The sequence below is a fragment of the Magnolia sinica genome, chromosome 10 (genome assembly GCF_029962835.1).
Source record: "Magnolia sinica isolate HGM2019 chromosome 10, MsV1, whole genome shotgun sequence".
NCBI classification, from domain to species: Eukaryota; Viridiplantae; Streptophyta; class Magnoliopsida; order Magnoliales; family Magnoliaceae; genus Magnolia; species Magnolia sinica.
The window spans coordinates 5,999,092-6,011,881 of record NC_080582.1 but is presented as its reverse complement, the minus strand read 5'-3'; the positions used below and the strand labels follow the sequence as shown (position 1 = coordinate 6,011,881).

General features: G+C 42.8%; 1 protein-coding gene across 1 annotated transcript in view; it reads left to right on the top strand.

The window, feature by feature from the left end:
• The window catches only part of LOC131257644 (disease resistance protein RPM1-like), a 33,566-nt gene continuing 20,776 nt past the window's right edge, over positions 1-12,790 (top strand). Inside the window, exon 1 of the mRNA XM_058258424.1 lies at positions 1-2,789. Coding sequence (XP_058114407.1) covers positions 1-2,322 — 2,322 coding nt within the window. The 3' untranslated portion in view covers positions 2,323-2,789. The remainder of the gene's footprint in view (positions 2,790-12,790) is intronic.

Here is a 12,790-nt window from a genome sequence, read left to right as displayed (position 1 = left end):
ATGGCTGGCGCTGTTCTTTCCTTTTATGTTCAAAAATTGAGTGAGCAAGTCATCCATGAAGTGGAGCTCCTCACTGGAGTTCATGATGATGTTGAGTGGATCAGGAAAGAGCTCCAAACCATTAGAGCTTTCTTAAAGGACGCCGATCAAAGAAAGGAGAGGGAGGAAGTTGTGGCGGCTTGGATTACCCAAGTAAGGTACTTAGTCTTCAATGCCGAAGATGCAGTCGATGAGTTCATGATCCGAATGGAGTCACAACGGGGTCTTCAGAATGAACACATGGGCTGCTTTGTCTTTCATGCCTGTTTCATCAAGCGGTTGATATTTCGGCACCGATTCAGTACTCAAATTCAAAAGATTAGAAAGGAGGTGAAGGAGATACAAGAAAGAGGCGAACGGTTTGGGTTTCACTCTGCATTTCAAGAAGAGAGAAGTTCAATTGCTACAGATGCTGGCAATCGAGATCCTGGAGTTGCTGCTTCTTGGGTCGAAGAAGCAGACATAGTGGGGCTCGAGAATGACGCCATGAAACTGGAGCAATTGTTGCTGGAAAAAGAGGAGACACAACAGCGTACTGTCATTTCGATTGTGGGGATGGGCGGTTCCGGAAAGACGACTCTTGCAAAGAAAGTGTACAAAACTGCAAAGACAAGTTTTGATTGCCATGCATGGATTTATGTGTCTCAATCATTCCAAAAGAAGGAAATCTTGAAGCGCATGCTTGAAGGATTTTATGAGAGCAGGCGGGAGGCGGCTCCAAATCATACAGAGACAATGGATGAGGAAAAATTAGCAGAGATGATCAACAACTATTTGCAAGTAAAAAGGTACGCTCTGTTCCTTGATGATATATGGGATACTAGTGTTTGGGAAGCTGTCAAATATGCTTTGCCTCATGAAGGTGGTAGCAAGATCATCTTCACCACTCGCAGTGAAAATACAGCCCGCCCTGTCCATGAGAAATGGCATATGCACAAAATGAAGCCATTATCTCATGAATTGGCTTGGGAACTCTTCGTAAAAAGGGCATTCATGAACGAAGACACTCAGGGAACCTGTCCGCAGCACTTAGTCGAAGTGGGAAATGCCTTGGTCAAAAGATGCAAAGGGTTACCACTCGCCATTGTGGTAATTGGTGGCCTCATGTCAAATAAGGGAACTGATCTAGCTGAATGGAGTGAAGTGTTTGAAAATCTTGATTCGGAACTGAAAGATAATGAAGATCTTGCAAGATTAAATCGAGCCCTGCTAACGAGTTACAACTATTTACCTTTTCACCTCAAATATTGTTTCTTGTACTGTGGTCTGTTTCCTGAGGATCATGTGATTAAGAGAAAGAAGCTGATTCGCATGTGGGTGGCCGAGGGCTTCATTGAGGAACATCCACGAAAGACACTCGAAGAAGTTTCAAGTAATTACTTTGCTCAGCTCATTGATAGGAACCTGCTCCTACCTGTCATTCATCATGATAGAAGGGAATTGATAGCGTGTCAAGTGCATGACCTCATGCGTGACATTGCTATTCACATGTTTAAGAAGGAAAATTTCGCAGCAATCCTACCAAATCGAAGAAATAATTTCAAAGAAGTGCAACGTCGGTTGGCCATCCAAAACACTGCAATTGATATTCCAGGAAGCATGCCTGAATTGAATCCTCGGTCACTTCTTCTATTTAACGACCAGGAATTTCCCTCTTCCTCTTTCTGTAGAATGTTTTCAAAATTCAAATTATTGAGGGTATTAGATCTAGAAGGCACTAAAATAAAGATTTTGCCGAATGAAGTTGGAGGGTTGATTCACTTACGGTATTTGAGCTTGAGGAGGACAGAGATTGAGGAACTCCCTGTTTCATTGCAAAGACTGCACAACCTACAGACGCTGGATGTCAGAGATTCCCATTTGAAAGGTTTACCCACTGGAATAGAGATGCTTACGACATTGACGCATCTTAATTTGATGAAATTTATTGGCAGTAGGGAATTCTATAAGATGCCTGAGCGAATAGCCAGTTTAAGCAACCTCCAAACACTATCAGGTGCATCAGTCGACGGTGGCTTTTTAAGAGAGTTGGGTTACTTAACCCAACTTAAGAAATTAACAATTGGATTAGTAAAAGAGGAAGATTGTAGACAACTATGTGATTCCATTAGTCAGTTGAAATGGTTGCGATCTCTCAAAATAATGGGCATGGGCTATGATCAAGAACTCAAAGTACAAGAATTGTCGCGGCCTCCACAGTACCTTGAGAAACTTTCTTTGGTAGGTGTGATGAAGGAGTTTCCCCAATGGATTGGTTCACACAACTGTCTCCGGAACATATAACTGTTGCATAGCCAATTTAAGGAAGATCCACTCATTACCCTTGGACAGTTACCCAATCTGGTTTCCCTGTGTCTCAATACTGCTTATGTGGGGAAGCAGATTTGCTGCACGTCTGGAGGATTTCCTAAGCTCAGAACCATGATTATCAGAGACATGGAAGAATTGGAAGAGTGGAGTAGAATAGAGGAGGGTACAATGAAATCTCTACAGCATCTTCTTATTGACAGATGTCCAAAGCTAAAGATGCTCCCAGATGGCTTTCAGCACCTCGCTGCCATCCAACAACTATTTTTAGGTGACATGTCAGAAGAATTCATGAAGAGGGTAAGGGGTGGCGGAGATGACCATCTCAAGGTGCGTCACATCGCTGAAATTAGAACAGTTCGTATTGTTGGTAGAGAAATAATCTCAGAATTGCTATAGATGGGTTGTGCTTTGTGGGCAAGGAGGGACAGCGATGAACAGTTGTACGTCTCCCTCTCTCCCTCTCTTTCTCTCTCACTTGTAAGCAGGGCGCTTGAAATCTGATCTGATGGTGTACCACACATCACCCAACTATGTGGTATGTTAGCGTCACCAAGTTCCTTGGGCTAACCATGAGGTATGTGTTATATCCATACCGTCCATCCATTTTATGAGGTCATTTTAGTCCATGGGCTTATAAATGAGGTGGATCCGAAGCTTAAGTGGGCCACAGAAGTTTTTGATCAACCTAATATTTTTTTTTTTTTCCACACAGGTCAGTGTGACCTTGTGAAGAGGTTGGATGACAAATAAATATCATGGTGGGCCTTAGGAAGGTTTCAACGGTGGATATCATTATCCCCACTTCTGTGGTGTGGTCTAGTTGAGCCTTCTATCTGCCTCATTTTTCTGGCTCATGAACTAAAATGATTTTCCAGAATGTATTGAATGTGTGGATATAACACAAGGCCTATACAACTCGGTGACCACCACCAAGGTGGCTGGTATGTGGCACACCACGTAATCCACTTGCCTCCCTCGCTGGTACTTGTAAGTGGGGCCTACAGTTCATTAACCAGAACATTCATCCGCTGGAAGCGAATTCTGCAGTGACCCCACCAACACCCGCTGTGGTGACCACGGTGATGTGTGTGTTTTATTTCCATGCTCACTTTGATGCCAATTGACGCAAGGATGAACGTGATGAGGATAACTACTCCGAATCCACGGAGCTTCTCTGGACTCCTCACGAGGAAAGAAAGCACGAGTAAAAGAAAGCAGAAAATAGAAATAAATTCTAATAAATTCGAAATTGATTAATTGATGAATAAAAACGAGTTCACAACCCTTTAAATAGGGCTACCAAGCAATGGGAAAGAAATTAGAAGCAAACTACAACTCAAACTCTTAGAATCCGCGACTTACTATAAATAGTAAACTTACTATTTATAGACGGTCGTGATGTCTACTAGTGCGCAAGGTTTTCGGCCAAAAATAGTAAGTGTCCTATTTGGCTTCACCAAACCGTTCTCCTAATTATTCTAAGCTCTTTTCACGTTGGGCGCAACTCCTAAAGCCCGACAGATGAAGAGTTATAATCAAACTAAAACTTACTATTTATAGTAAAAACGAAATTAAAACAGGGAAACGACCGTCAATCCAGGGATTTTTCGCAATTCCGGGCTGCGCAACCCGGCATAGCCGGGTTGGTTGGCTTCAGTAGCTCGTTCTACCCCAAAATCATATATTTTACGTCAGATAACTCATTCCGGATTGCAAGATACGCCCGATTTAAGGTTCGATGGTCTGGATCACTTCTGTCGTCGACCGGGCCTTTTCTGATCCATCTTGGTCATATAACTGTCCGTAACTCACTCTACATCAGTCTCCTCCACTTCAAAAGAACTCGTCCTCGAGTTCTCGTCATGCTTTGGTTCATGATACTCGGTCAGGTCCGCGACATTGAAAGTCTGTGAGATTGCCATGTCATCTGGAAGATCAACAATATAAGCATTATCATTAATCTTTCGGATGATTGGGATGGGTCCAATCTTCTTATTTTTCAACTTATTGTACGTCCCCGTCGGAAATCTCTCTTTGCGCAGATGGACCATAACGCGGTCGCCCACCTCGAACACTTTTTGTCGCCGATGCTTGTTCGCCTGTTCCTTGTACTTCTCGTTCGAGGCATGTAGCTTGGTCTGTACTTCTGCATGGATGCCCATGATCTTGTCTGCCATATGTTCTGCTGCGATGCTCGTGCCTGCGTGCTTGGGCAGAGGGACCAAGTCAAGTGTGTGACGAGGCACTCGTCCGTAAATAATCTGAAACTGTGATTTCCTTGTCGAGCAATTCACCATGTTGTTAAATGCAAACCTACTTGAGACAAGGCCAAATCCCACTTCTTCGGTTTTTCTCCTAAAATACAGTGAAAGAGGTTTCCTAATGTGCGATTCACAACTTCGGTCTGCCCATCAGTTTATGGGTGGTAAGCACTGCTGAATTGAAGTCGTGTATCGAATCGATTCCATAAAGTCCGCCAAAAGTGGCTAATGAACTTTGTGTCATGATCGAAAGTAATGATCTTAAGGACCTCGTGTAGCTATACAACCTCCCTAAAAAATAGATTCGCCACGTGTGTTACATCGAGGGTCTTCTTGCATGGGTTAAAGTGTGTCATGTTGGAGAAACGATCTACCACCACGAACACCGAATCCATGCCACGTTGTGTTCGTGAGAGACCAAGTACGAAGTCTATTGATAAATCCTCCCAAGAACCGTCAGGCACAGGTAATGGGGTGTATTCTGAGATTGCCCCTTGTACGGCTTTTCCCACATCGCGTACTAATTACGGCCAGTAATACCGCTCTTCCACAAGAGCTCACATCTTGTCTCGCCCCAAGTGTCTACCGTAGCCACCTCCATATAGCTCCTGAATAATCTGCTCCCTCAGAGAACTTTGGGGGATACATAATTGATTCCCTTTGAAGAGAAAACCATCCTGTATATGAAGATCACTGGGGTGACCTTCTTAGCACTTCATCCAAGAATCTTTGAAGTCCTCATCCTCGGCATACAGCTCCTTGAGACAGTCGAAGCCGACTACCTCGTTGCTCATTGTTACTAGTAGTGATGCACGACGGCTAAGTGCATCAGCCACCTTGTTCTGCTGCCCTGACTTGTGCTTCAGAACGAACGTGAATTCCTGTAAAAACGCAACCCATCTAGCATGCACACGATTCACGTTAGTCTGACTATTAATAAACTTTAATGCTTGATGGTCAGTGTACAAAACAAACTCTCTTTGAATCAGATAATGTCGCCAATGTCGCAGCGCCTGAACAACTGCGTACAACTCAAGCTCATAAGTCGACCACTTCTTTCGGGCTTCGCTGAGCTTCTCGCTGTAGAAGGCTACTGGCCTGCCTTCCTGTGATAATACTCCTCCAATTCCGACGTATGAAGCGTCACACTCAACCTCAAACAATTTGTCGAAATTAGGAAGCACCAAGACCGGTGTTGTAGACAAACGATGCTTGATCTCATGAAAACTCTTATCAGCTTTATCGGTCCACTGGAACGGTCCTTTTTCTATGCAATCTGTTATAGGCGCGACTATGGTGCTAAAATCTCGCACAAATCGACGATAGAAAGTCGCCAACCCGTGAAAACTCCTCACCTCATGAATGTTTGTCGGGATCGGCCATTCCCTAATAGCTCGCACCTTTTCATCGTCCACACGAATGCCTATGGACGTTACAACAAATCCTAGAAACAATAGGCTGTCAGTTAAAAAACTACACTTCTTCAAGTTGAGGTACAACTTGTTAAGTTGTAGGACCTGTAGCACCTGCCTGAGATGTTTCCTGTACTCCGCCTCATCCTGGCTATATATCAATATGTCATCAAAATATACTACCACAAATCGGCCAGTGAACGGTTTTAGAACTTGATTCATCAAACGCATAAAAGTACTTGGTGCGTTCGATAGGCCGAAGGGCATGACCAGCCACTCATACAACCCTTCCTTGGTCTTGAATGCCGTTTTCCACTCATCACCGGGTCGAATACGAATCTGATGGTACCCGCTCCTTAGATCTAGTTTAGAGAATACCTTAGCCCCTTCTAACATATCGAGCATGTCGTCCAACCGTGGTATTGGAAACCGATATTTGATGGTAATTTTGTTGATTGCTCGGCTGTCGACACACATGCGCCAGCTTCCATCTTTTTTTGGCGTTAATAATGCTGGTACGGCACATGGGCTCATACTCTCTCTCAAGAGACCCTTACGGATCAATTCCTCCACTTGCCCCTGAAGTATCTCGCACTCCTTCGGACTCATCCGATAATGAGGGCGATTGGATAAGCTAGCCCCAGGGACGAGGTCTATGTGATGTTGGATGTCCCTCATGGGGGGCAATCCATCAGGTAAATCCTCAGGCCAGACTTCTTTGAATTCGTTTAGCAACAGTCTTAAACTTGGAGGGATGTTTGAGGGTTCCTCTTCCTCGCCCTTCACTACTACGGCGTATACCTCGCCAGTTTCCTTAGATTCCTCCATGAAATCCCGAATGGTCAAGAGAGAACTCCCCTCCACTTTAGAGGCTTCAGGGTGGTTCTCTGGTGCCATAGGGGCAAGGATTATTTTTCGACTATCCTTGACAAATACGTAGACATTATCTCGTCCCCGATGGGTCGCATCACGGTCCGACTGCCAGGGTCGACCGAGTAACATATGACAAGCTTCCATATCGACCACGTCACAAAGTATTTGATCCTTATAATTTTTGCCAATTGAAAACGAGATAGTGCATTGTTCAGTTACCTTGGTCTCATTCACCTTTTTTATCCAGCCAATAGAGTATGGGGAAGGATGTTTCATCGTTGGTAGCCGCAACTTGTCCACCATTACTCTTGAGACGATGTTTTCGCTACTACCACTGTCTATGATCACATCACAGACCTTTCCGTTGACGGTGCACCGAGTACGAAATATATTGTGTCGCTGTGGATGTAATTCCTTTCGTGGGGCATACAGTAATCGCCTCACAACTAGAAATTCGCCACGATCCTCGCCCGTCACTTCATCGCCACCTGCTATTTCTTCAGTGGTTTGTTCATGTTCATCAAAGCGATGGTCTTCTTCTGCAGCCTCATCTTCAGTGCCCCCTTCGTTTATAGTCAAGTGCGCTGCGGGACGTTGAGGACAAGTGTTTGATAAGTGGCCTGGTTGGCCACAGCGGTAACAATTATTCGACCTTGGCCGAGCATAAGGATTTGGAATCCTACTCGGACTCGCTGTTGCAGGTGCTGCACGTTGAGGCCTGGATGAGCCGCTCCCTGTATCACGGTTTGCGGTTGTAGGAAGTTGAGGTACTGGGTCTTTTCCTCGTGGCAGCACTGGATCCTGCGTGGGACCCGTCATGGGGGGTCGAGTTGAAGGATATGGACGAGCAGGAGCTCTTGCAAGTTGTGTTTCCGCCCTACCCGCCAATTGAACCGCTTCATCCACAGTCCCGACTGGGTACATCTGAACTCGGTCCTGAATTGTCGGTCGCAACCCACCTATAAATCGCGCCACCTTCTGTGACTCCGATTCTGACAGATCGTTTCGTGTAGCCAGCCGTTGGAATTCTTTAGTGTAATCTGTGACTGCTCGATTTCCTTGCCTGCAATTTTGATATTGCTGGAATAATATCTGCTCATAATCACTGGAGAGAAATCGAGATCGAAGAAGACGTCTCATCCGTGGCCATGATGAGATAGGCGCCTTGTTCTGGCGAGCTCGTGAGAGTTGTAATTGTTCCCACCATGCAGAAGCACCAGATTTTAATTTAAACGCTACCAATTTTACCCTTTTATGATCTGGCACGTCCATATAATCAAAATATCTCTCTACTTCGGCTAGCCAATCGAGAAAATCTTCTATACGTAATAAACCGTTAAAACTAGGAAGTTCAGCCTTACCTCGATAGTCTCTTTCAGCACGATCTAGATGATCACCTCCATGGATTGGTCGTCGAGCAAAACCCTCATTAAGGTCCTCGTCGCTAGAACTTGAATCATCTGGTGTAGCCCTACGGTTTGCCACTGGTAGTGCTCTACGAAAATCGGGGTTGTGTCGTACAGCAACCATGGGTGGTGGAGCCACCACGAGTGGTGGAGCACCGCCTAAGGCTCGGGGCGGAAGTAGCGCATCCGCAAGACGGTCAAGAGTTGCCTGCAGCCCTTGCATGGTCAACTGACTCTCCCGGTGGAAAGCTTCCATTCTTTCCGAAAGATAACGAATCCCTGGATCACCGTCCACAGGATTTTGATTCATACCTTCGTTGTTTGCCATCGGCCCGAGGGGAATCCTCGCTTTGATACCAATTGACGCAGGGATGAACGTGATGAGGATAACTACTCCGAATCCACGGAGCTTCTCTGGACTCCTCACACGAGGAAAGAAAGCAGAAAATAGAAATAAATTCTAATAAATTCGAAATTGATTAATTGATGAATAAAAATGAGTTCACAACCCTTTAAATAGGGCTACCAAGCAATGGGAAAGAAATTAGAAGCAAACTACAACTCAAACTCTTAGAATCCGCGACTTACTATAAATAGTAAACTTACTATTTATAGACGGTCGTGATGTCTACTAGTGCGCAAGGTTTTCGGCCAAAAATAGTAAGTGTCCTATTTGGCTTCACCAAACCGTTCTCCTAATTATTCTAAGCTCTTTTCACGTTGGGCGCAACTCCTAAAGCCCGACGGATGAAGAGTTATAATCGAACTAAAACTTACTATTTATAGTAAAAACGAAATTAAAACAGGAAAACGACCTTCAATCCAGGGATTTTTCGCAATTCCGGGCTGCGCAACCCGGCATAGCCGGGTTGGTTGGCTTCGGTGGCTCGTTCTACCCCAAAATCATATATTTTACGTCGATAACTCATTAGGATTGCAAGATACGCCCGATTTAAGGTTCGATGTGGTGACCACGGTGATGTGTGTGTTTTATTTCCACGCCGTCCATCCATTTTTTCGGCTTATTTTAGCAGAAAAGCCCAAAAATGAAGTAGATTGGCAGGGATCCTTACTCTTGCTTGGGTGGTAGACTTTCAGGAGTTTCAACACCCGGTCGACGGTTCGAGTATCCATAAGTGGCAAAATTCCACTAGCGTGAGTGTGTGGGGTGTGTGTGCGTGTGAAAAAAAAAAGAAAAAAAGATTGGGAGCTCAAGTGGACCACACTACAGGAATCAGTGGGGATAATGACAGCCATGATTGAAACCACCATAGGCCGTACTGTAACATACATTTGACATCTGACCTCTTGATAAGATCACACATACCCAAATGAAGGGAAAACACAAATATCAGCTTCATCCAAACGTTTAGTTTAGTGGCCCTAGGTAGTTTTAAATAGTAGTCATTCAATCACCACTGTTTCATGTAGTGGCTTTTGATTCACTTTGTTTTAGGGCTTATAATCTAAAATGACCTGAAAAAAAAATGGATGGATGGCCAGGATATAGAACGCATAAATCAGGGTGGCCCCATAGCACTCAACACCACCTAGCTGGGCAGTGTTCGGGTCACCCCAAACCAGTTCCTCCTCTGATGGGCACCAATGGTGATGGGGATCCTCTGAAAATCCCACTAAAAGGTCATATCTCTCTACCTTTTGGTTTCTTGTTCAGTTGAATGCGGACCACTGCCATATTTCCTTTTGATGGCCTAGTTCTAGCATACACATAGAAGGATTGGGATTGTTTAATCTAGGAGATTGCTGAGAATCCCCCATTCATGATCTGGTGCATCAGATCAATGGGCCCAACTTCCTCAGATTAAAAAGATATCTTCCATTCCTCTCTTTTCTTTTCTTCTATTTTCATTTTCTATTTATTATTTTTTATGTACAAGGAGGTGGATGATTTCACTGGGCTTTTGGAGCGGCTTCGTGGCTAATCGTCCTTGGCAAAGTGAAGAAAGGACATGTCGGTTGCTATTACAGCCATCATCAGAACGCAATCGAGTCATACTGCTTTGGTGTGCATTATGGTTCTCCTCGTACCATAATGGCTTTTACTTGGCAAGTGGGTAGGAGCAGGTGCTCATAATTGATTACCTTCATTAGAGGTCAATGATTATTCCTAATATATGCTTTATATGTATGCAAGATGTAGATGATTATCCATTTCTAGATTGCAAGATTGGTGTGTGTGAGGTTCTTTGGCCTCCTTAACATGTCACGGCTGATGTTGGGGATCGAAGGCTTGTTCCTAGCATGGAAAGATGGAGAATTAGAATATTGTGGAGGCTAGCTTGTGAACTATATGAGAAAGTTATGTATTTTGGGATGGGCTTCTAGTTTAGAAGCTTGATGAATGTATCTGTCTTTCTTAATTCGGGCTGGTGCCAATAGTGTATGTTTTTTTTTTTTGGTTATTGTATTTCTTTGTGGTGTTTTTGTAATAAAAATTCATTGTCTATCAACAGAAAATGTTCCCAAAGAAACATGAATCTTTGTGGCAGTTTTCCTAAAAAACAAAATTCATGACAACAAAACTAAGCTTGCATATGCATGAATCTCTCGAGATAATGAGGTTAAACAAAATAATCAGTATTACTTTCTATGCTCAAATGAACATTTTCCAGAACTTTTCAACATAGAAGCAGGTATATTTCCAAAAGCAAATACTGTAAAAATTAAGAAGCAAGCACTGCAATTAGTGGCCCTGGGAGACCTCCATGTCCTCAAACGGCCTTTTGGATAATGTGATAAACAGGCCATCAAGGACCTGGTCTACAGTGGGCTGGACTTGGGCTTAGCCAGCAATTGGTTGACGGTGATCCGGTGGACCAGATGTGCCTAATACCTGACGAGTTGTTGGCCGGGTAGTGAATCCAGCTCATAAGTCCATTGGGAAATAATTCCTCCATGACCCTTGAATGTAAAGCATACCGTGTGAATGATCGTAGCCATCAGCTTTTCCTGTTGATATTGACCATTAACATTTCGCACAAATGATAGCCCCGTTGAAAAACCCAAACTTCTGAAGTGAAGTTTACCACACTTGCTAGTTTCCATGTCGGCATGAGATCCAAGCTGACCATTAAGTGGGTCTTAGAGGCTAGATTTTTTGGCCAAGGCCGGCCAGTTTATCATGGGGACCAATCTATAAATCGTTGTGCATCCTCCACAAGTGTGTCATGTCTGGCACATTTGGTATTGGGAATCACATAAATTAAAGCAAAAGTTGAAGGAAAAAAAAAAAAAAAGAAGAGGAAAAGGGTAAGGGAAAGTAACCAAAGAAGAGGAAAAAGAAATTTGTTCTTTTCACGGATACATTACTATTATGTGTATTTCAATAAATCTATGCATTTTTTAAAAAGCCAATGTATTGGTTTGATATTTTGTCCTTTTATACTTTTCTTTAATTCTATATCACATAAAATGGGAGAAGAAAAATGTTTTATATATTTGATGGACGTAGATTATTGTCAAACGAGTGTGAAATTCACATCAAATGAACATTTGGTGTGTTTCCCATTCCAGAACTCACCAGAACTCAGGTTTCCCCTATAATTCATCCGGAACTCTGGTCATGGATGGGCTGGATTTCTTAACCACATCTCAGTGGTGGTCGACTGTTATCTATGGTGAGGCGCACCTAAGGATTGGCCAGATTTTTAAGAAAGAATAATTCACAGCAATCCTAACAAACCAAAAAAAAAAAAAAAAAATTGTGAAGAAGCGCAAGGTTGGCAGTCCAAAGCACTGCAATTGACATTCCAGGAAGCATGTCTGAGTTGAATCCTCAGTCATTCCTCATCTTTAATGACAACGAGTTTCTGATGTAGAGCGGGTCACACTTTCATGTCCAAAATAGTTTTTGATTTTCCAAAGGGCAATATTCTTCTCATGAGGGACCGGTTGATCTGTTTTCCCTGTAACACAACTCGTACAGGAAATTACAGAGAACAAGATTTCCCACTGTGCTCTCTGCAGTAGCCCCTGTGCAAAATTTGAAAAGAGGTAATATTAATGGTTCTTATCATCCGAACCAAGAGTTCATGGTACACTTAGTTTTAAAACGTTGAAAAATAACAGTCAAGAATTTCTTGCATCAGGAATTTCTCTAGAAATTATAAATTTTGAGGATTTTATTAACAACTTATAAAGAAAATCTCTCTACAATAAATAAATAAATAAATAAATATATATATATATATATATATATATATATATATATATATATATATATATATATATATATATATATACACCATTGTAAATTAATAAATAATTTTAAATTTAATAATAATTATTTTATTAAAAATTTAAATAATTTTTATGTTAATATCAGAATATTTTCCTAATAATTATTCAATGCTACCCGTATTTTGAGCATATCGTAATATTATTACAAAAATATCATCACACTGGTTGAGAGTCTTGAGAGACCAAGGTCTATCCAATATCCTCAGCCTTGTCAAAGCCCAACATACAA